This window comes from Arachis hypogaea, chromosome 10 (assembly GCF_003086295.3).
Source record: "Arachis hypogaea cultivar Tifrunner chromosome 10, arahy.Tifrunner.gnm2.J5K5, whole genome shotgun sequence".
Taxonomy (NCBI): Eukaryota; Viridiplantae; Streptophyta; class Magnoliopsida; order Fabales; family Fabaceae; genus Arachis; species Arachis hypogaea.
In genome coordinates this window covers 39,164,529-39,189,674 of record NC_092045.1, presented here as the reverse complement: position 1 = coordinate 39,189,674, position 25,146 = coordinate 39,164,529, and the positions used below count along the sequence as shown (strand labels likewise).

The following is a 25,146-nucleotide window of genomic DNA, read 5'->3' as shown; positions in this document are numbered from 1 at the left end:
AACCGGTTGATAACCATGCCGAATTCATGGCGGCAATGGCGAATCTTGCAAACACCATGGAAGCTAATGCTGCTGCGACTCTGCAAGCTGTACAGAGATTAGGCCAACCGGCTGGGAATGGAAATGGTAATGGCGAAGGAAACGCGAATGAGAATGCTGAGGGAAATGGAGATAACATGGGAGGTGCTCCGATGACCTTGGTGACTTTTCTCAAGGTTCATCCTCTAAGCTTTAGGGGTTCAACTAATCCTACAGAAGTGGATAACTGGTTCCAAGCTATGGAGCGCATGCTGCAAGCACAACATGTCCCGAATAACCAATACGTAGAATTTACTGCTTATCAGCATGTGGGAGAGGCCCAGCATTGGTGGCAATCCCAATGCCACTTGCTCCAGCTTTAGAATTCCGATGTTCCTTAGGATGTATTCCAAACGGCCTTCTACACAAAGTACTTTCCTAAATCTGCAAGGGAAGCAAAGGAGATGGAACTTATGCAGCTGAAGCAAGGTTCCTTATCTGTGACAGATTATACTAGCAAATTCGAGGAGCTTTGTAGGTTTTCTATGGTGTGTCAGGGTGCCCCGGAGACCTATAAAAGCTAGAAATGCATCAAGTACCAAAGGGGCTTGAAGGATAGTATCATGACTACTGTGGCTCCTATGGAGATTGGTACCTTCTCCGAATTAGTGAACAAAGCGAGGGTGGTTGAAGAATATGCGAAAATGGTAGCTTTGTCCAAGGAAACCCATGGAGGAAACACTAGTAAGGGACGTGGCAAGTATTTTCATCCAAGGGGTTAGAGTTTTAGGAGAGGAGGATATGTGCCTCAAGGTCAAGGAGGCTTCAGAAAGAGCACTCAAAATCAGTTTCAGTATGCTAAAGGGAGAGGAAATCAGAGTAAGATTTCTCTGGATTTGACTTGTGTACATTGTGGGTGTTTTCATCCATATGACTCTTCCAATATTGGTTTAGGTGGTTGCTTCAACTGTGGATTGCCTTGTCATATTGCGAGGGATTGCACTCATGGGAGGAACCCGAATGCGGGTCAGAGTCAGCACCAAGGGCGAGTGTTTGCTGTGAACGCCAATGATGCTTCTAAGGCAGATCCGTTGATGAGAGGTATATGTTTAATTGGCGATAAATTCTTAATAGCATTGTATGATACTGGAGCTTCACATTCGTTTATTTCATTTGCTAAAGTTGAGGAACTAGGCTTGAAAGTGTTAGAGTTAGCATTTGATCTGCATGTACACACTCCGCATCAGACGGTTATGACTAGGTCAGGATGTAGGCAAGTAGGTTTCAAGCTTGAGGGTAGAGATCTTGTGTGTGATTTGATCTGTTTACCAATGGTTGGGTTGGAGATGATTTTGGGGTTTGATTGGTTGTCAAAGAACCGAGTTTTGTTGGATTGGTTTGAGCGGTCGATTCAGTTTATATCAGAAGGAGAAAATGGAGCAGTGATAGCTAAGGGATTTACCTGAACTCTGTGATGGTGCACTGTAGTGGGGTAGAGTGTCAGGGTTATATCTTGTTGGCTGCTAACACATTGGGTGATGCCCAGAACATAGATCAGATTTTGGTAGTTAAAGACTTTCCAGAAGTGTTTCCAGAGGATATTCCTGAGTTCCCACCTCAAAGGGAAATTGACTTTACGATTGAATTGGTGCCGGGAGCTGGACCAGTGTCAATTGCACCGTATAGAATAGCTCCGATAGAGCTGGCTGAATTAAAGATTCAGTTGGAAAAGCTTCTGAACAAGAGGTTCATTCGACTGAGTGTATCTCCGTGGGGAGTGCCAGTTTTATTGGTGGAGAAGAAGGATGGAGGAATGCGACTGTATGTGAATTACCGGTAGCTAAACAAAGTGACTTTGAAGAATAATTATCCGTTGCCTAGGATCGACAACTTGATGGATCAACTGCAAGGAGCTGGAGTGTTTTCAAAGATTGATCTAATGTTGGGTTACCATTAGATAAAGGTGAAAGAGGATGATATCCCTAAGACTGCGTTCAGGACGCGCTATATACACTACAAGTTTGCGGTGATGTCCATTGGGTTAATGAATGCACCTGCTATTTTCCTGGATTACATGAATAGAGTCTTTCATCCCTTTTTGGAGAAATTCATGGTGGTTTTCATAGACGACATCTTAGTTTGCTCTAAGACGGTGAAGGAGCATGAGAAACACTTGAGGATTGTGTTTCAAATCTTAAGGGAACGGAAATTGTATGCTAAGTTATCCAAGTGCGAGTTCGGGAAGGAGGAAGTGAAGTTTTTAGGTCATATGGTAAGCAAGGGAGGAATAGCAGTGGATCCTTCTAAGGTAGAAGCGGTGATGGAATGGGAGAGACCAACAATAGTGATAGAAGTTAGGAGTTTCTTGGGTTTAGCCAGATATTACCGGAGATTCATTGAAGGATTTTCCTGGATTGCGCTATCGATGACTAAGTTGACAAGGAAGGAGGTGCCATTTTTGTAGACGTCAGAGTGTGAAGAAAGTTTTCAAACTTTGAAGCAAAAGTTAACTTCAGCGCCTGTTTTGATTTTTCCGGAACCGCACGAACCATTTGAAGTGTATTGTGATGCGTCACTAAAAGGTTTAAGTTGCGTATTGATGTTTTATGACTTAAAGAAGATGTTTTATGACTTAAAGAAGATGTTCTGGTGGCTTGGGATGAAAGGTGATGTAGATACAGTGGTATCTAAGTGCCTGACGTGTCAGAAGGTAAAGATAGAACATCAAAAACCATCAGGAATGCTACAGCCACTTGAAATTCCTTAGTGGAAGTGGGAAGGAATTGTGATGGACTTTGTGACCGGGTTACCGAGGACTAGGTCGGGATTTGATGCGGTTTGGGTGATCCTGGATAGCTTAACCAAATCTGCTCATTTTCTGTCTATCCGAGTAAACTATTATATGGAGGAGTTAGCGAGATTGTACATCAAGGAGATAGTAAGGTTGCACGGTGTGCCATCGAGCATAGTGTCGGACCATGATCCCCGATTCACCTCAAGATTTTGGGGATCTTTTCAAAGGTCTTTTGGTACGAAGCTATGTCTTAGTACTGCATATCATCCACAAACAGATGGACAGTTGATGGGTGAAAATCAAATTTCACACAAACTCACCGGCAAGTGTAACGGGTCGCATCAATTACTAATAACTCAAGTGAGTGAAGTCGATCCCACAGGGATTGATGGATCAAGCAAATTTAGTGAGGTGATTTGTCTAGTCAAGCTAACAGTGGTGAATTGGGTGAAATTGAAGCCGCACAAAGTAAATTGCAAAGAATGTAAAGTGCAGAATGTAGATTTGCAAAAACTTAAACAGCAAGAAAAGTAAATTGCATCAAATGTAAAGGGAATTGGGTGCTAAGTGATGTGTGGAAAACGATCCAACACAAAACTCACCGGCAAGTGTACCAGGTCGCATCAAGTAATAAAACTCACGGGAGTGGGGTCGATCCCACAGGGATTGAAGGATTGAGCAATTTTAGTTCGGTGGTTGATTTAGTCAAGCGAATCAAGTATTGGTTGAGTGATTTTGTATCCAACAGTAAGTAAATAGCAGAAAATGTAAAGGGAGAGGGGTGAATTGCATAAATTAAAGAGAACTGAAAGTAAAAGAGCTGAATCTTAAAGAACAAGAAATTAAATGACTAAAACTTAAAGTGCAAGAAATGTAAATTGCAGTAACTTAAAGTGCACGAAATATAAATTGCTTGAATGGAAAAGGGATTTGAGGACTGGAATTTCAGAATTTAAGCAAGGGAAATTAAATTGCAGCAATTATCAAAACAAGAGATGAATTGAAATAGACTAGATCTCAAACAGAAATGGAAATTAACTTGCAGCAGGGGTTCACAGAAGAACCAAAAGGAAAATGGGATCTCAGGACTCCAGAGACTAGATAGAAAAGTCTAGATCTCAATTACCTTCCCAGATCCAAGTTCACAAAGCAATTAACAAGAAATTAAAGAAGAAGCAGTAAAGGAAATGTAATTGAACTCAATTATGCAGAAAGGACATTAAAGAGATCCTGAATGGAGATTGAGACAGAAATTCCTCAATTCTTCACACCCAAGACTCAAACAAGAAAAGTAAACAATGCTCAAGCAAGAACGAGGAAGAAGTGAGATCAATTCTCCTTCCCAATTCTCTCAATTCTCAGTTCAAAGCTCTCAGAGAAAAATGAAGTTTCAAAATGTAAAAATTCTAAAATCAAAAGGAAAGTTCAAAAGTCAAAAGTAAAGAAGAAGGTCCTAATTACATCAAACTATCTCCTATTTATACACTTTCTATTCTTGGATTTTAGAATTTGGATGGGCTTTTGATTTGGTGAAGAAATGAATTAAATTGGATTTTTAATCCAATTTTCAGCCCATGAGAAAATGGCTTCCAGGAGGCTGCCCTGACCTTGTGGAGGGCAGAGCAGGAAATGGTGCGTGCGGCCCTTGTTGCGTGCGTGCTTGGTGCGTGTGATGCATCAGAATGCTGCCCTGCCCTTGTGGAGGGCAGGGCAGAAGTGCCATGGTGCGCCAGATGCTGCATGTGCGTGCGTGCTTGCTGGCCGAGACTCCCTTGGTGTGCCCAATCTTGTGCGCTGGCCGTGCACCACAAAATGCTGCCCTGCCCTTGTGGAGGGCAGGGCAATGTTTCCAAAAGTGAAGTTCCACGTTCGAAACTCGGTGGAGGCACATGCTGCTTCTTTTCCTTGGTTTTCTTGGCACCAAAGAAAGGCCTAGTTCCTTACTTCCTCATGGTGCCGTGTTCGATCCTGAGAGATTGAAAGCAAGCTTGTGAGTATCGCTCCCCCACTCCCCCTTGCTCATGAGTTCGAACCTTGTGGCAAGCATTGGTAAGCTTTTTCCTTGAATTTATTTCTTTGATGAGCCCGATATTGCTCTTGAGGAGGGCAGGGCAGAGTTTTTGCTCCCTTTGGTCCTTGGCATCAAATTGTGCTCCGCCCTTGTTGTGGGCAGGGCAATGTTGCTTTTCAAGGCTTGGTTTATTATGTTGCTCTCCTGGAGGGCAGTGTGCCCTTGTGGAGGGCAATGTTTGCTTCCTCCTTCTATGCACCACATTCCTTCTTTCCTTGGGCCATGCTTTCTTGAGCCACGTTTTTCCTCTTTTCTTCCTTTCTTCACCTACAAGAAACCAAAACAACCACTCAAAGTATCTCTAAACTCATAAGGTTTATAATTCATAAAAAATCAATTAATTCTTGCTTAAACCTCGTGATTTAGCATCAATTTAATGGTGGTTGCTTGATTTAAAGAAGTTATGCATTTTCATTCCAAATCACTTACTTGAGATGCAAGAAAGTGCATAAAGACTAATAAAACAAGTGAAATTAGCTTAAAAAATGAGTATATGATGACATGTCATCACTAGGATATTAAAGAAGACAGTAAATCAGAACTCAGAACAATTGCAGAAGACTTAAATTGCATGAAAAGTAAATTCAGCTCACAACAAGCTCAAATGTAAAGTTGCAGAAAGTAAATTTGCAAAAGAGAATTATCAGAAACTGAAATTTCATAAGCCAAATTGAATAAAAGTGTATCAACTATGCTATGCTCACTGGAATGTCTAATCCTCCAAGAGAAATCTAGAGTCTCTAATCCTCCAGCCTGAGCCTTCTATTCTACTCCTACTCCTACTATGCGTGCTTTCTTCTGAAACGAAACTGATGCCTTTATATAGGCTTCCTAAACTACTAAATGAAATTCAAATTGAAAACAAATTACAATTAAATGCAAAATTCTTATTCTAGATGATCCTTTTGCCTTGAGTGATGTCAATTGGGCTCTGCTTGCTTTGGGACTTCGATGGGCTTGTATTGGAATTAATTAAGCCAAAGTTGCAGCTTCCAGGAGAGCGTACCCTTCATTTAGAGAACCGAGCGTTCGGGAACCCACACGTACGCGTCCCTCACGCTTGCGCGTGCTTTTGCATTTTTGCCCGTCGACGTGTACGTGTCCCTTGCAGCGTTCACCAAATATGCATAGCGTTCTTTAATTGAGCACTCCTCACGTGTACGCGTCCCTTACGGCTATGCGTGACCCATCGAACTTGTCACTTCCACGCTGCCGCTCAACCCACGCTTGCGCGTCCTTCTTCAGGTAAGCCACATCCACGCGTACGCGTTGTGCACGCGTACGCGTCGATGGCTATACTTCCATTCCAATTTTTGTTTTGCTCAAAAACGTTCACTCTTGCAACATATCGTTCTCTTTGAAAACGAGTGCCCACCACTTCCACGCGTACGCGTTATGCATGCGTACGCGTGAGTCTTCGAAAATTCATCCCTGAAGCGTAAGCGTCTTGTACGCGTGTGTATCGTAGCGTTTTCGTGTCCAGAGTGCTCTCCTTGTTTAAATCATGGGCCATGCTTTTATAAGTGTGGCCGAAGGCTCCAAAGCATGCTCACACTTCAAAATGTGTCCAAAATTCTTCCTTTGAGATTATTTTGTGCTTTCTGCTTCTTTTCCTTCATCTTTTCACCTATCATCAACCAAACAGATACATCAAAGCCTTGGCATAGTCATCAAATCTTGCATCATTCATATTATCAACTAAATCTTGCAAGAAATTGATGCCAGGGCATCTAGGCCAGTTTCACTGATCTTTTCTTTACTGTTTTAGGGTAGTTTCGTGCATTTTTCATAGTAAACAAGGCAAGTTTTGGGTGAAAATACACTTACACCTTCATTCAAGCAACTATTGTGAATTTTGCATGATTTCATGAGATTTTTTCTAGAATTACATGATATTTTAGTGATGCATGATCTCATGATTTTGGCTAGAGCTTTGATGCACTTTAATTGCTTGATTTCAGGACAAATGAAGCATGGAAGAATCACGTTAGCATTCACGTTAACTTAGTTAATGTGACTACTAACGTGGGATGGCAATTGACTTACAACATTAATAAGAAACGTGATCACCAATAATGCCTGCGAAGCCATTTCATAGCCTACATTAAGAGCCACGTTAACTAAGTTAACGTGGTACTTAACGTAGAAGGAAAAGAGGACTCCACGTTAATGAGAAACGTGAACTCCAATAGCATTTCTCCTCAACGTTAGTGGTAAAAGTGAACACCACTAACGTTGGGAAACTAGGCAATGCCCCACGTTAAGAGTCACGTTAACTAAGTTAACGTGAACTCTAACGTGGACAAGGATCAACAATGCCAACGTTAGTGACACTCACTTTTGTCACTAACGTTGAATCATTTTCATTGCCTACGTTAACTCTCACGTTAAGATTGTTAACGTGAAAGTTAACGTGGAGTGGGGTTCAAGGAACCAATGTTAGTGACACTTACTTTTGTCACTAACGTTGGAGGATGGCTTCATTACTACGTTAAGAGCCACGTTAACAAAGTTAACGTGGACTCTAACATAGGGGATTAAGGCAAATAGAGCGTTAGTGACAAAGGTGAGTGTCACTAACGCTCTCGAAGGTGATAGGTGCACACGTTAAGAGCTACGTTAGCTAAGCTAACGTAAGACCTAACATGGGAGGCAAAGGGCAAGCAACGTTAATGGGAAAAGTGATTCCCATTAACGTTTGCGAAAAGGGGCACAAGCCAACGTTAATGGAAAAAGTGAGTCCCATTAACGTTGGCCAAGAATTGAGAAGGAACGTTAGAAGTCACGTTAAGACTTCTAACGTAGAGAATAACGTGGGCATATAAAGGGTGGAACGTTAGTGGAAAAGGTGAATGCCACTAACGTTCTCGCACCCAGAAATGTATTCCACGATTAATCTCACTAAGTGCCTGAGCCTAATTCATATTTCTCTGCAAGCTGGGCCCACTAAAGATGAGAATTGCTTCAACTCGAGGTCCAAAGCCCACATCTAAGACTTGAAGAACTCACTAGAAGATCATGAAGAGTAGTATATATAGGAGTAGTTTTGAACTAGCTTGTGACTTTTGGGCATTTTGGGGAGAACTACTCTCTGCATATTTACTTTTCTGTACTTCTATCATGGATTCTTCTTTTCTGCCATTTTTGATTCCTAGAGCTATGAACAACTAAACCCCTTTCATTGGGTTAGGGAGCTCTGCTGTAATTTGATGGATCAATATTAATTTTCATTCTTCTTCTTCTATCTTTTCTCTTGATTTTACTAGAAAGCTTTCAATCTTAATTCAATTGGTTAGTTGTCTTGGAAAAGAAACTCTCCATAATTGGATCTCTTCGGAACCTTGGAAGAGGAATGAAGAGATCATGCTAGAATTGCTTTCTCATGCTAGACCAATTTGGGTTGGGATGGATATGTGACTATAATCCCCTCAATACTTGAATTGGGAAATGTATGTGGTATAATCAGTGACCATACTTCATCTCTTCTCATGAGCAATTGACCAAGGAATTGGCTATTGATCAAGATTTGAGAGATTGAATTACCAAGGAATTGGGATTCAATCACTTAAGATTGCCAAGGAGATCAATGAATGCATTGATTGAGGAAAAGATGAGAATGAACTTGATCCGGAGAATTGCAACATCTCCTAGACCCAATGATTCCCCCATTTGTGATCTTACCCATTCTCTTTAATTTCTGCCATTTACTTTTATGAGTATTACCCCAATTCCCCATTTAAGATTCTGCACTTTAATTTCTGCTATTTACTTTTTAGTCATTTAAATTTCTGCATCTCAATCTAAATTCTGTTTAGCTCAACTAGCATATTCTTCTAACTAAAGTTGCTTGACCAATCAATCCTTGTGGGATTCGACCTCACTCTATAGTGAGTTTTTACTTGACGATAATTCGGTATACTTGCCGAAGGAAAATTTGTTGAGAGACAAGTTTCCATGCATCAGAAATCTAATGAAAATGCATAAAATTACCAATGTTTGATTGAATCAAGACAAGCATGAAATTCTCACTCAAACACTTACTTGTTGCCTAAAAATGCATGAAAACCAAGTAAAAACTAATGAAATAGGCTTGTGAAACTAGCCTAAGATGACTTGTCATCACAACACCAAACTTAAATTTGCTTGTCCCCAAGCATTCAATGAAATAGAACAAGAATGAATGAAGACAGAGAAGAGTGTAAGTCTTTATTTAGAAAATATTCAATACTGATTAATGGGGTTTTCATGCATGGTATCTTAGAGATTTTTATTCTGTGGCTGAGACATCAACATTCCTTTGGATCCTTACTTGAATTACACAAAAAAATGAGACTTGTTATTGATTGGTCCTTAGTTTTTTCTTGCTCTCTTTCTTTTGATTGAGATTTATTGCTTAGCTGAGGCTTAATGCTATGTGATAAGGCAGCTTTTTAGAGTAAGCTTTCAGCCAGCATTCCCGCCCCAGTTGGTTCAAGATGCTAGGTGTTGAATCACCCCTATGGGCTTACTTGCTCAAGCCTCTCCTTAGCACACACACATTACGGGCATTTGGCTTGTTTTGTTCTTTGGAAATTGATGCCCAGCACCTCTTTGGGTCACTAAATGCTTTGTCTCAAAGTAGCTCTTGAGGGTGGACTTTCGATTGGCAATCCATGGTTAGTTAACCCAAGTTGCTGGGTGATGAAGCACCCCTTAGAACCTAGTTATCCAAGCTTATCTTTGTATAAGAACATCACAGGCATATATCCAAATCTCAAGCAATTGGTGCCCAGCCTTGTTTATTCCTTTTTTTGTTTCTTTCTCTTGCATTTTCATTCTTTTATTTTGGACCTCTTTCATTTGTCAAGTCTCATGAAATGTAACTCAAGTTCATATCACAAAGTCATGCCAACATTCAGCCTTATTTATAAATCAACTAATGAACCAGCACATACCACCACATAACCTTATTCTGTCTCATGTCATACCAGACTTTTACTCTTTCTCTATTTCACATTTATTTTTCTTTTATTCAAGCATGCGGAGTAAAGCATATAATTCAAGATGAAAGTGAATCAAGCACTTGGACTAGCAAGCCACAACAGCATGGAAACAAACAAACTAACAGACAGTAAATAAATCTAAGAAGACACTAATTAACAGGGGGCATTTTCACTTTCAATTAGCATGTTTAGGCTAAAGTCAGTCAGAGAACAATACAACCTCTTGGAGTCCATTTGTATCCTCTATGTTATCATCATTGTTGGGTTCCATATCCTTCCTTTGTCCATGATGATGTATCTTTTCCTCCAAGAGAATGAATGACTTCCTACAAGAGATATTGAAAGTTGCTTGTTCCCCAAGCACTTGAGAAATAGTTAGCATGCATGTATGCTTGTGATTCTCTGAACCTAAGTTGATGTGGAAACACCAAACTTAGTTCTTTGCCTACTTCTATATGTAGCAGAATAAATACATGCATGAAACATCAAGTACTTTTTATTAATAAAGTAAACTATGAATTAGAAAACAAACTAAAATCTAGAAACATAACAATTATTAAGTAGTTTCTCTGATTGTTTGGGGCCGATACTAGTCATGTTGAGGGTGCAATCTGTTCTTAATGAAAATATTTTTGGTGGAACACCAAACTTAGCATCCAACATTCACCCTTTCATTACTTTGGTGTGCAACACCAAACTTAGCTCTTTGTAATACAGAGAAATCTACTTAACTCCTTTAATGAAATAACTAAGAAAGGAAAACTACTGACCTGTAGCTGATGACTTTCTTCCTCTTCTTCCAGCTTGCTAAGGGGAATGACCTCAAAGAGGGAGAAGATTCAGCTATTGTCCCCTGTTTTGGCCTCTCCTCAGCAAGCTCCCTTTTGTTATTTGCTGGATTGAAATTGCTTGCTGGATCAAGGGTAGGATTGTTTGCAGTTGACTTTTTCTTGAATGTTGTCCTTGGTATATTGGTCACATTCCTCTTCTCGATGCTCTTGTTATTTGCCTTCACCTTTTGGATGTCAAGACTTGGTGGTTGTGTGTTGGTTAGAGTGTTTTCTTCATCAAAATCCTCTTGAATTGGTGGTTTAATGAGCCCTTCTTCTATGCAACTTTCTGCTTTACTTGAGTGTGATCTTTCTTGATGGAGTTCCTCCCTTTCTTACGCATGATCCTCCATTAAGTTCTTTGGGAGTGAGTCCACATGGTCTTATACCACCTCAATTAGCCTCTGTGGATACGGAATCCTTGGCTCATATACCTCCACCACCTCATATTTCCTTGAAGTTTAACTCGATACACGGGCATCTTCTTCTTCTTCTTCACTCACAGTTTGTTCTTCATCCTTACCATTTGGCAATCCTGAATGTGTCCTCCTTTTCTCTAAATGCCCCTCTATCTTCTTGAAAAGGAATTCTTGTTTGGTCCAGAATTGTTTTTGTTCTTCTAGGAGTTCTTCTTGTCTTTTCAATAATTCTCTGTACTTTTGAAGGGGATCTTCAACTGCTGGCTCAAGAGATGAAGGCTGAGAGTGATTTTGTGGACATGAATGTGTTATGGTGAAGTTGTTTTGAGGGATATGGAAGGAGCTTTGTGTTGAGGTATATTCAAATGATGGAAAATTCTCACATGAGAAATCAAGAGGCAGGGTTTTACCTAGTTTAGGAGCCTCTTCATGTTGCTCTTTCACCTCCTCCCTTGCACTTAACATTTAGTTTACCAGCACTTCCATGTTTTTGAAGGAGTTCTCTTGCTCGTTCTAGGATATTTGTGCCTCCCTCTTATATCTTTCAAGCATGGTCTCAAGCTTTGAGAGGCTTTGGTTCATGGAAGTTTGTGTGGACTGCGAGTTTTGGGAGAGATTTTTGTCGATGGATACTTAAGTGATGAAGAATTTTCGAATGAAAAACTGGGAGGTGAGGTTTGACAACTTTCCATGAATGAAATGAAGATTTTCTCAAGTGATGATGGCTCTTGATAAGTGGAGTATGACACATTGAGTGCTCTCTGATTTTGATCCTCCCAAGCACAACTTGAAGAATTGTTGAATTCATCGCAGTATGGATCATCTTGTGGCATTGGGGGACAATCTTGCATGAATTTATTGAAAGCACACTCCAGTAAAGATGTCCCTTGATGAACAAAGTATGGATCATCAAGATTTTTTTGATTTTGACCCTCTCGGTCACAATCTGAGTAGTTGTTATAGCAATATAAATCATCTTGTGGCTCTGGGAGGTGTTCATACTCTTTCATTCCTTGTTGATACTCCCATCTACCATTAGCATAATGACATGAATCATTTTGTGGTGTTGGGTAGTATTCCATATAATTATCTTGATTAGCATATCCCCACTAGGTGGATTGGTCATGGTCTCTCATTCTTTGGTGATATTCCCAGCCACCATTAGAATAATGACTTGAATCATTTTGTGGTGGTGGGCAATATCCCATATGATTCTCTTACTCATCTTGTGGCTCTAAAGCATATCTCCATTGATTGGAGTGCTCAGAATCTGTGACTTCTTGGTGATATTCCCAGCCACCATTAGGATAGTGACTTGAATCATATTGTGATGGTGAGAAATATCCCATGAAATTTGTTTGATCAAAAGATGAGTTAAACTCCATTTGAATTTTGTAAAACATATCACCAATGAAAATTGAAATTCATGTCATAGATGAGAATTTCTTAGTGAGGCAATAACGCAAACACCTTGGTATCAGCTTAAAATAGAAAATTAAAAGAACAAAAACAAAGAAAATGCTTAATCTAGACTTCTCACCCACTTAATCATTGTCGATCTACATTAATCCCCGGCAACGGCGCCAAAAACTTGATGGGTTAAAATCGAATTCACACAAACTCACCAGAAAGTGTATCGGGTCGCATCAAGTAGTTATAACTCACGTGAGTGAGGTCGATCCCACAGGGATTGATGGATCAAGCAACTTTACTGAGGTGATTTCTCTAGTCAAGCTAAGAGTGGTGAATTGGGTGAAATTGAAGCAGCAGAAAGTCAATTGTAAAGAATGTAAAGTGCAGAATGTAGATTTACAGAAACTTAAAGAGCAATAAAAGTAAATTGCATCAAATGTAAAGGGAATTGGGTGGTGGGAAATTAAAAAAGATAGTAAATCAGAACTTAGAACAATTGCAGAAGACTTAAATTCCATGAAAAGCAAATTCAGATCACAACAAGCTCAAATGTAAAGTTGCAGAAAGTAAATTTGCAAAAGAGAATTATCAGAAACTGAAATTTTATAAGCCAAATTAAATAAAAGTGTATCAACTATGCTAAGCTCTCTGGAGTCTCTAATCCCCCAAGAGAGATCTGGAGTCTCTAATCCTCTAGCTTGAGCCTTCTATTCTACTCTTACTCCTACTGTGCGTGTTTTCTTCTGAAACGAAACTGATGCCTTTATATAGGCTTCCTAAACTACTAAATGAAATTCAAATTGAAAACAAATTACAATTAAATGCAAAATTCCTATTCTAGATGATCCTTGTGCCTTGAGTGATGTCAATTGGGCTCTGCTTGCTTTGGGGCTTCGATGGGCTTGTATTGGAACTAATTGAGCCAGAGTTGCAGCTTTCAGGAGAGCGTAGCATTCATTTAGAGAACGGAGCGTTCGGACACCCATGCGTACACGTCCCTCATGCTTGCGTGTGCTTTTGTATTTCCCTCGTCGACGACTATGCGTAACCCACGCATACACGTCCCTTGCAGCATTCACCAAATGAGCGTAGCATTCTTTAATTGAGCGCTCCTCATGCATACGCGTCCCTTAAGCATACGTGTGACCCATTGAACTTGCCACTTCCATGCTGCTGCTCAGCCCATGCTTGCGCGTCCTTCTTCAGGTAATCCACATCCACGCGTATGTGTCATGCACGCGTACGCGTCGATGGCTATACTTCCATTCAAATTTTTGTTTTGCTCAAAAACACTCACTCTTGCAACATAGCGTTCTCTTTGAAAACGAGCACCAACCACTTCCACGCGTACGTGTTATGCATGCGTACGTGTGGGTCTTTGAAAATTCATCCACAACGCGTAAGCGTCTTGTACGCATGCGCATCGTAGCGTTTTCGCGCCCAGAGTGCTCTCCTTGTTTAAATCATGGGCCACACTTTTATAAGAGTGGCCTAAGGCTCCAAAGCATGGTCACACTTCAAAATTTGTCCAAAATTCTTCCTTTGAGCTTATTTTGTGCTTTCTGCTTCTTTTCCTTCATCTTTTCACCTATCATCAAGCAAACAGATACATCAAAGCCTTTGCATAATTATCAAATCTTGCATCATTCATATTATCAACTAAATCTTGCAAGAAATCTAATGAAAATGCAAAAAATTACCAATGTTTGATTGAATCAAGACAAGCATGAAATTCTCAATTAAACACTTATTTATTGCCTAAAAATGCATGAAAACCAAGTAAAAACTAATGAAATAGGCTTGTGAAACTAGCCTAAGATGACTTGCCATCAACAGTCAGAGAGAACGTTTCAGACGTTGGAAGATATGTAAGAGCATATGTATTGGATCAACTCGGAAGTTGAGATCGTTACATGCCATTGGTGGAGTGCTCTTGATGCTCCACCCTCAATTGCTCCATGTTAGTGCTTAGTTTTCCAAGAGACGTTTGTCATTGATCCCAATAGCTTTGAGGAGGAAAATACATCCCTTTAAGCATCTCAGGGATTTCATACTAAGGTAGTTGCACAGGTTCTTGTGCATGCTCTCTAATTTGCTCCATCCTCTTCTTGGTGATGGGCTTGTCCTCCCCAATGGAGATATTTTCTTCTATGAGAATTTTAGGTGAATTGCATATATGACAGATGAGGTGTGGGAATGCCAACCTTGCATTGGTGGAAGGCTTCTCAGCTATCTTGTACAATTCTTGAGGAATCACCTCATGTACTTCCACCTCACTTCCAATCATGATGCAAGTGATCAAGATGGCTCTGTCAACAGCCACTTTTGATCGATTTCTAGTGGGGATGATGGAACGTTGGATGAGTTCCAGCCATCCTTTAGCTATGGGCTTTAGGTCAAGCCTTCTTAGTTGAATGGGCTTGCCTTGGGAATCCCTTTTCTACTGTGCTCTTTCCACACAGATATCTGAGAGAACTTGATCCAATCTCTTATCAAAATTAACTCTCCTAGTGTAAGGATGTGGATCTCCTTGCATCAGAAGCAAGTTGAACGCCAATCTCACACTTTCCGAGCTAAAATCTAAGATTCTCCCTCGGACCATGGTCCTCTAATTCTTTGGATTTAGATTCACACTAGTGTCATGGTTTTTAGTAACCCATGCATTAGCATAGAACTCTTGCACCATTAGAATCCCAACATCTTGAATGGGATTGGTTAGGACTTTCCAACCTCTTCTCTGGATCTCTCTTCGGATTTCCAGATACTCATTCTTGTTGAGCTTGAAAGGGACCTCAGAGATCACTTTCTTCTCTGCCATTACTTCATAGAAGTGGTCTTGATGAGCTTTGTGATGAATCTCTCCATCTCCCAAGATTCAGAGGAGGTGGCTACTGCCTTTTCTTTCCTCTTTCTAGAGGGTTCTCCAACCTTAGCTGCCATGAATGGAAATAAAAAGAAAAAAGCTATGTTTTTCCAACACCAAACTTAAAACTTTGCTTGTCCTCGAACAAAAATAAAGAAAAGAGAAGAATGGAGTAGAAGAAGAAGAAAATAGAAGAAGAAAGAGGGAGAGGGAGCTTTTGGCTAAGTGGGGTTTATGCATGTATGAGAGGTGTGTGCATAAAGGGTGATGAAGTGGGAAAGGTAGGTTCAGCCAAGGGGTTGGTTTTGGGTGGGAAATTTGATTTTTAAGTGGGTGGGGGCTGGCAGGAGTTATGATCATTTTGGGGAAGTGATATAGATGTGATTGGGCTAGGGTTTATAGGGAAGTGTGTATGGGGTAGTGTGAAGGTGAGTGCGGGTAGGTGAAGATGCTAAGGGACCCACTTGTCCTGAGAGGCTAGGGAATTCAAATTCCCTGCCCTCTGCACTAGCGTATGAATGCCCATGGGCTACTCCTTGGCTGGCGTTCAACTTTTGACAACACTCCATCCAAAGTGTTCTGTTTTCACTGTTGAAGAATTCTGTCTCTATTTTGACTGATCCATATGATCATGAACCTATGAAAATAACTTAAAGAAAAATAAAATTAAGAAATAGAAATAACAAATAATTAATTAAGGTTGGGTTGCCTCCCAACAAGCGCTTCTTTAACGTCATTAGCTTGACGGTTGACTTCTTACGGAGGTGAGTATAGGCTTAGATTTTCACCCCTTACAGTGAACTTTCTTCCTGTCTTCTCATGAATGAGCTCCACATGCTCTAGAGACAGGACATGACTCACTATATGTGGTATAACTGGTTTCTTTGTGAAGACAACTCTCATGCCAGGTGAGAGGCCTTCAGTTGGGACTTTCTTGTCCCTCCAGCTTTTAGGTACTTTCTTTTTGGTACCTTTGTGCTCAGAGCTTGTTGATGGCTGCCCAACACCAAACTTAGAATTGATGTTTGGGGGTTCTGCAAGGCTCTGCACAGAAAGAGAGGGTTGGAACACTAAGTGTTGCACTATTGTCTCTTTCTTATCAGAGGGAGAACTGGGATTGAACATCTTGAATAACATGTAGTCCTCTCCTAGTTGGAAACCATTTCTCTCTTTGCCACATTAATCATGGCTTTTGCAGTGGCTAGGAAAGGTCTTCCAAAGATGACAGAGTCATCCTCATCCTCTCCAATATCCAAGATTATGAAGTTTGCAAGGATGTAGTAGTTTTCAACTATTACCAAGACATCCTCTACTAAGCCATATGGCTTCTTCATTGTCTTGTATGTCATCTCTAATGGGATGTTTGTAGCTTATACCTCAAGGATTCCCAGCTTCTCCATTACAGAGAGTGGCATGAGGTTGATGCTTGACCCTAGGTCACACAGAGTCTTCTCAAAGGTCATGGTGTCTATGGTGCAAGGGATAACGAAGCGTCTAGGATCTGGAAGTTTATGAGGTAGCCTCTGCTGAACCAAAGTATTGAGCTCTTTGGAAAGCAGTGGAGGTTTTTCCTCCAAAGACTTTGTACCAAATAACTTGGCCTTCAACTTCATGAGAGCTCCTAAGTACCGAGCAACTTGCTCTTCCCTAGTGTCTTCATCCTCATCAGAGGATGAGTATTCATCAGAACTCATGCACTGCAGAAGTGCAAGCAAAGGAACCTCTATGGTCTCTATATGAGCCTGGGCTTCCTTTAGTTCTTGGATGGGTTAATGTTCAAATTCGTCCCTCAAAGATCACGCGATCTTCATTTTCGTCCCCGAATGATTTTTTAATCAAATTAGTCCCTGAAAGATAAACTGTTAGTCAAATTAGTCATTCCGTCAATTGGATGATGACGTGTCATGTTAAGTGCCACGTGGCATGATGATGTGACACACCACGTGGTAGGTCAGTAACACGTGGTAGGTCAGTAACACGTGACAGGTCAGTGACACGTGGCATGTCACGTGTCACTTGACATATAAAAAATTTTCTATTAGTCAAAATAGTCCTTGAAAGTCCAAATGTAAGTCATTTTCATCCCTCAAATTTTAAAAATTAGTCAAACTAGTCCTTATATATTTTTTTTGTAATATTAAATTTATAATATTTTTTATACTACTAATTTTAATATTATTTTTTAAACCTTAATAAACAAAATTCTCTTTACATAAAATAATAAAAATAATTAAATTTTTATAAAGTTATGTTGTCATTTTATTTTAAAATTTTACATTTTCAAATAGTAAATTTTTATGTGAATTTTTTTTATTTGAATAAGTTTATCAAATTATTGTTGATTATATATTTAAAAATTTAATATTTTAAATTTTACTAAATAATATAGTAATTATTTTAAATTTGAAATCTTTTAAATTTTTTAAAATTATAATTTTTATTATTATTTAATTTATATAGTAAAACTCAATAATTGAAAAATTGGTTTATGGAATCACATTTTGAATCTTAATATTCTAATATAATTTTTTAAATATTTCATTTAAAACAAAAGAAATTTTATTTTAATATGAAGCATATCTATTTATATAATGTACTAGTGCGGAGTAGCCTATGTTATGCATAGGTATAATGTTTCCTATTTCCTTTTATCTCATTGATTTGTGAAATTAAAAGAAAAATTATATAATCTATCTCAAACATATGAAACACACAAAAATTTATTATGATGTTTGCACGTATTATGCTTAAGAAGCAATTCATTTATAATAATAATAATAATAATAATAATAATTAACCAACAAATTTTCAATATTTTGTAAAGTTTGGAATTGAAGCAAAATTTGTGGATCTTCTTGAATTTTGACTCTAAGTATCACTACCATTACCTCCTATATATAAGTAATACCGTAATGAAAAAAAAGATGTAGTAGAAAAAAATAGTGGTATAACTTTGTTTAGGTTAACATACAAAAATTTTGATTTTGAGCATATAACTTTGTTTAGGTTAATAAATACACATACATTTCAATTTTGAGTATATATATATATATATATATATATATATATATATATATATATATATATATATATACTCAAAATTGAAATGTATCCGGCAAAATGTAGTAATGTAACAAAAAAGGTTTTAGAATAGAAAAGAATAAGAGAGATTTTGAGTAGAATTAAAAGAGAGAGATAATTTTATGAAGAAAAAATTAAAAAAATTATATAACGACTAGTTTGACTAATTTTTTAAAATTTGAGGGATGAAAATGTCTTACATCTGGACTTTCAAGGACTATTTTGACTAATAGAAAACTTTTTTATATGTCAAGTGACATGCCACGTGTCACTGACCTCTCACGTGGCGTGCCACGTATTACTGACCTGCCACGTGGCGTGTCACGTCATCATGCCACGTGACACTTAACGTGACACGTCATCATCCAATTAACGGAAGGATTAATTTGACTAATAGTTTATCTTTCAGGGACTAATTTGATTAAAAAAATTATTCGGGGACGAAAATAAAGATCGCGTGATCTTTCAGAGATGAATTTGAACATTAACCCGTTCTTGGATAGGGGTCTCTTGAGTGGGAGTTGAGTACTAAGAGGGTGTGCTTTTACTAGCGTTCAACGCCAGCTCTGTTAGCTCTGTGGGCATTGAATGCTCTTGTTGTGCACCCTTATTGGCGTTAAACGCCAATTTCTCTATCCTTTTGGGCGTTGAATGCCCACCACGGGTATCTTTTCTGGCGTTCAGCGCCAGCTTCCCTAGCTGGTTGGGCGTTGAACACCTAGTGAGGGGTTCCTCATTGGTGTTCAGCGCCAAAATGCCTGCATTTTTGGGCATTGAACACCCAGTCAGTGCTCCCTGGCTGGTGTTCAATGCCAGCTCTGCTACCAGGATGGGCGTTGAATGCCTAGTGAGGGGTTCCTCATTGGCGTTTAGTGCCAGCCTTTTTGCCATTATGGGCGTTGAACGGCCAGTGAAATCTTGTTCACTAGAATTCAATGCCTTCCCAATTTCTTCAGATTCAGCCTTAACCACAGAGGTGATGGCCTTGCACTCTTCTCTTGGGATTACTTCAGTGTTACTTAGAAGAATATCAGGAGGAGTCTCAGGGATCCTCTTGCTCAGTTGACCGACTTGTACCTCCAAGTTTCTAATGGAGGACCTTGTTTCATTCATGACACTATAAGTGGTCTTAGAGAGGCTAAAAAACAGAGTGACTAAGTCAGAAAGGCACTGCTTAGAGGTTTTCATATTCCCTTGAGAAGATAGGAATGGTGGTATGTTGTTGAACTTTTTCTGGTTCCTTCTACCTTGATTGTTATTGAAATCTTGCTGATGCTTCTATTGATCCTTCCATGAAAGGTTAGGATGATTCCTCCATGAAGAGTTGTAGGTGTTTCCATAGGGTTCTCCCATGTAATTCACCTCCTCCATGGTAGGTTGATCAAGATCATAAGCATCCACATCAGGAGATAATTCTTGGTTACTTCCAGCTGCAATTTGGATTCCAGTCAAATGCTGAGAGATCATATTGACTTGCTGGGTCATGATCTTGTTCTGAGTTGATGCGCGAAATCTGTATCACTACAAATTTCCTTCGGCAAGTATACCGAATTTGTCGTCAGGTAAAAACTCACAGTAGAATGAGGTCGAATCCCATAGGGATTGATTGGTTAAGAAACTTTAATCAAAAGAGTGCTCTAGTTGAACTAACTAGATTTAAGTTGAGATTTACAGAAATTTAACTGGCGGGAAATGTAAACAGTAAGAAAAGTAAATGACAGAAAAGTAAATAGCAGAATGTAAATGACAGAAAGTAAATTGCAGTAAAGTAAATGGCTAAAAAGTATATGGGAATGGGGATGATGAACATCAAAGTAAATAGCAGAATATAGAGAATGGGAAGATAAGAAATGGGAAACTCATTGGGTTCAAGAGATGTTGCATTCTCCGGATCAAGTTCATTCTCATATCTTCCTCAATCCATGCAACTCATTGATTGATTGGGGTAAAACTTGTCTCTCAACAAATTTCCATTCGGCAAGTGTACCGAATTTGTCGTCAAGTAAAAACTCACAATAGAGTGAGGTCGAATCCCACAGGGATTGATTGATCAAGCAACTTTAATTAGAGGAATGATCTAGTTGAGCGAATCCATGAATAGAGTTGATAATTGCGGAAATTAAAATTGCGGGAAAGTAAATGACTAAAAGTAAATAGCAGAATTGTAAATGGGAATGGGGGAATTGCTCATAAAAGTAAATTGCAGAAAATAAAGAGAATGGGTAAGATCAGAAATGGGGAGTTCATTGGGCTTAGGAGATGTTGCATTCTCCGGATCAAAATTCATTTTCATCTCTTCCTCAATCAATGCACTCATTGATCTCCTTGGCAATCTTAAGTGATTGAACCACAATTTCCTGCGATTCAATCTCTCAAATCTTGATCAATAGCCAATTCCTTGGTCAATTGCTCATGAGAAGAGATGAAGTGTGGTCACTGATTATACCACATGCACTTCCCAAATCAAGTGTTTAGAGGGTTATAGCCACATACCCATCCACACTCAATTTGGTCCAGCATGAGAAAGCATTTCTAGCTAATCTCTTCATTCCTCTTTCAAGGATCCGAAGAGATCCATGTTTGAATAGCTTCTTTTCCAAGATAACTATTCAATTGGATGAAGATCGAAAGCTTTCAAGTAAAATCAAAAGGAAAGATAGAAGAAGAACAAGAAAATTAGTATTGATCCATTAAATTACAACAGAGCTCCCTAACCCAATGAAAGGGGTTTAGTTGTTCATAACTCTAGAAATCAAAATCAAAGATGGAGAATACATAATAAAGCTAGAAGTGCAGAGAAGTAAAAATACAAAGAGTAGTTCTCTTTCCTCGCTCCCCCAAAAAGCTCTTTTCTCTATTTTAAAACTACTCCTATATATGCTACTCTTCTCAGCTTCTAGTTAGCTCTTCAAGTTTTGGGCCTCTGGATCTTTGAGTTTGAAGCAGTTCCTTTCTTTATTTGGGCTTGGCTCACTTGCAGAGAGAAAGTGTGAAGTGGGCAGAGACTTTAGCTCAAGACGTTAGGGGTGTTTAACATTTAGTGAAAATACAAGTTCGAGAACGTTAGTGACACTTAACATTGTCACTAACGTTGCCATGCACCCCTTTGCCTCACGTTAAAGCCCACCTTAACTGGGTTAACGTGGCTTCTAACGTTGCCTTGTTAGCCTTCGAGAACATTAGTGACACTCAACATTGTCACTAACGTTCAAGTGTGCCCCTTCTTGCTTCACGTTAAAGCTCACGTTAACTAGGTTAACGTGGCTTCTAACGTGGCTTTTGCCAACCTTCGAGAACGTTAGTGACACTCAACATTGTCACTAACGTTCAAGTGTGCCCCTAGGTCTCACGTTTGAGTCCACGTTAACTAGGTTAACGTGGCTTCTAACGTGGTCATTCTTAGCCATCCCAACGTTAGTGACAATGTTGAGTGTCACTAACGTTGGCTCATTCTTCATTCCTCATCGTTAGCTTCCACGTTAACCAAGTTAACGTGGCTCTTGGGGGTTGTGTGGTTGCTCTAACGTTAGTGACAATGTTGAGTTTCACTAACGTTGTCGACAACTCTCCATCTCTTACGTTAGCCCCCACGTTAACCAAGTTAACGTGGGAGTTAACGTGGCTCTTTGCACCTTAGGCCAACGTTAGTGACAATGTTGAGTGTCACTAACGTTGGCTTCTTTTCCCCCTTTAACGTTAGAGGCCACGTTAACTAGGTTAACGTGGCTTCTAACGTGGCCATTTGTGAGCAATTGCCAACGTTAGTGATAATGTTAAGTGTCACTAACGTTGGCTCAAATTCTCTTCTCCACGTTAGAGTTCACGTTAATTTAGTTAACGTGACTCTTTAACGTGGGCATTGATGGCTTTTGAGAGTGTTTCTGGCAATTACTTTTCTCCTCAACTTTGCGAGCTACCTCCCATTCCTTGCTTCCTTTGGTCCTGAAATCAAGCAATAGAGTGCATCAAAGTTCTAGTCCAAGTCATGGGTAATGCAATATACAATTTTGTCATAAAAATCATGCAAAATCCTCATGAAATAATGTAAAATGCACAATGTATGCTTGAATCAAGGTCTGAGTGAATATCTGCCCAAAACTAACTTATTTCCTAAGAAAATGCATGAAATTACCTAAAAACAGTAAAGAAAAGGTCAGTGAAACTGGCCAAAATGCCCTGGCATCATTGATCTCTTGGCAATCTTAGGTGATTAAATTCCAATTCCTTGGCAATTCAATCTCTCTAACCTTGAACAATTGCCCAATTCTTTGATCTAATTGCTCATGGGAAGAGATGAAGTACGATCACTGATTATACCACATGTTTTTCTAGAATAAAGTATTGGGAGGATTATATGTCACTATATCCGTCTAACCCCCAATCTAGTCCAACATGAGAAAGAATTTCTAGCATGGTTTCCTCATCCCTTTTCCAGGGCTCAGACAAAACCCAATTATGAATAATTTCTCCTCCGAGAAAATTGCTCAATTGAGTGAAGATCGAAAGCTTTCAAGCAAATCAAAGAGAATGGAAAGAAGAAGAACAATAAGAGCTATTATTGATCCATTGAGTTACAACAGAGCTCCCTAACCCAACGAAGTGGGGTTTAGTTGTTCATAGCTCTGGGAATAAAAATTTGAAATGTAAAGTGCATTGAAAGAAAAACTGAATATAGAGAAATGTAAATTGAGAGTGTTTACAATCCTGGATCCCCCAGGTCCCAATCCCTTTCTGGTTCAAAACTACTCCTATATATATTATTTCTATGATCCTCAGTTGAGTTTGCAAGTCTCTGGATGTGAGCCCTTGTCCTCAGTTGAAGCAGTTAACTAACTTATTAGACTTTGCTCAGCTTGTTGGAGTAGTTGGGGTTGAGCAACATTCATGTTAGTCCCCACGTTAGTGGCATTAATATGGCCACTAACGTGGGCTTTCTTGGCTTCACCTAAGTTAGTGGCACTAACTTTTCCATTAACTTTTCATGCTGCTCCAATCTCCACGTTAATAGCTCACGCTAGTGGCACTAACGTCGGTCTTCTTGGCTTCGAACAAGTTAGTGGCACTAATTTTTGCACTAACTTTTCATTCTTGGCTTCGAACAAGTTAGTGGCACACATAAAATAATATAATTCATAAATAATTATTATATACACGTAGGATTTTATTTTATGGACGCAAATAACCTTTCTAGTTAAGGAAGTATATAGCAATGAATTGCTAAGCGTGGTGGTTTAAAACTTAAAAGTTAGAAATATTATTATTAAAGTGATTCTTATATTATCTTTGAGGAGAGGCACACATACACAAGTGTCATTTTCAAAAAACGATTATTGGATTTTTAGAAGATTATATTATTTTATCAAAAAGCAAATATATGTGTAGGGCATATAGGCCCCCATAACTAGCTAGTTAGTCTTCTTAAAATTGCTTTTTGCTGTTATGTATATATGTTGCAATGATGATATTCTTGTTTTATGGTAATGGAAAATGAATGAATGAGTGATTATATATCATTGGTCGGCAAGGTGGTGCCGCACTTTGCTAATAGCATTTCTGTATCAGTTTCTGTACCATTTTTCCCTTCTATTAGTTATTAAGTAGGTTTGGTTGAATTTTCTATTTCTTTTAGTTTTTACAAATATATTATTTATATTTTCCGATTTTAAAATATTACTTTACATAAATATTATCTGATGTGTACCCCCAACAAACTTGGTAAAAATGCCATCATCATAACCGACCTAATAATCCGGACTTAACGGCACAGACTCCCTTCCAAACTTGATCACGATTCTACACAAGTCAAATATGCCAGCAACGGCACTCACCAGGAATATCGGAACAAACGGACCAAAACTAACACACCACTCGCCTATAAGGCCAAACCAAATAGTCTATAAAGTCTCTGGTCACATTACTCACTCTAGTTTTATTACTTTCATCTCTCATAACTCATATACTTACTTGAGCGTCGGAGTCCTTTTTGCATGTGCACCCGCCGCCTTGTTTCAGAGCGTCGAGGTGTATTTGTAACGCTGCTCTCGGACGATGTATAACTCAACTAAAGAATCGAGCGACAGTTCAGAAGGCCCCATACCTCGGCGCACCTAGAACAGAACATTTGGCGCCCACTGTGGGACCTGTAGAGTGACTTTAATATCACTATTTCTTCCATATTTGCATTTTATTTTTCTCTTTGACGTAGGGTTCATCAACCTTCCAACATGGCCGATAACAAAGTCAACCAACTCACTCAAGCTGAACTTTTGGCCTAGATGGCCGAGCTACAAGCTTAAGTCAGAAGACTTGCCGAACTATCCGCCCAAAACAGCACCAATAAACATGATGAGAATAGTTCCAAAGGCTCAGTCAAATGCAGCGCAGACATATTAAGTGTTAACCCGCCAAAAGAGAAACTGGCCTTAAACAACCCCTTTTCTGAAGAAATCACCAATTACCAGATGCCAAAAAATTTCACACTGCCTTCCTCTCTCGAGCCATATAAGGGGATTGGTGACCCCTGGGATCACAGTAAGAAATTTCAGTCCATGATGTTTTTCAACGGCCCTAACAATAAGCCTGTGCTTTGCAGGGCTTTCCCTACTTACCTTAATGTTGCTGCACTACTTTGGTTTTCAAAATTACCTGCAAGTTCAATCTCTTCATTTGAAGAGC

General features: G+C 39.3%; 1 protein-coding gene across 1 annotated transcript; it reads left to right on the top strand.

The window, feature by feature from the left end:
• The first annotated feature begins 641 nt into the window (after positions 1-641).
• LOC112717514 (uncharacterized) lies at positions 642-1,484 on the top strand. The gene is made up of 2 exons (XM_025769522.1): positions 642-795; positions 973-1,484. The coding sequence occupies exons 1-2, from the start codon at positions 642-644 to the stop codon at positions 1,482-1,484; spliced, it is 666 nt and encodes a 221-aa protein (XP_025625307.1).
• The last annotated feature ends 23,662 nt before the right edge of the window (positions 1,485-25,146 follow it).

Bases quoted from the DNA above. Each gene is read 5' to 3' on its own strand.
- LOC112717514 (XM_025769522.1), top strand. From the start codon at position 642: ATGACTACTGTGGCTCCTATGGAGATTGGTACCTTCTCCGAATTAGTG. The intron at 796-972 runs GTTAGAGTTTTA...ATATTGGTTTAG, and splicing joins CAAGTATTTTCATCCAAGGG to GTGGTTGCTTCAACTGTGGA.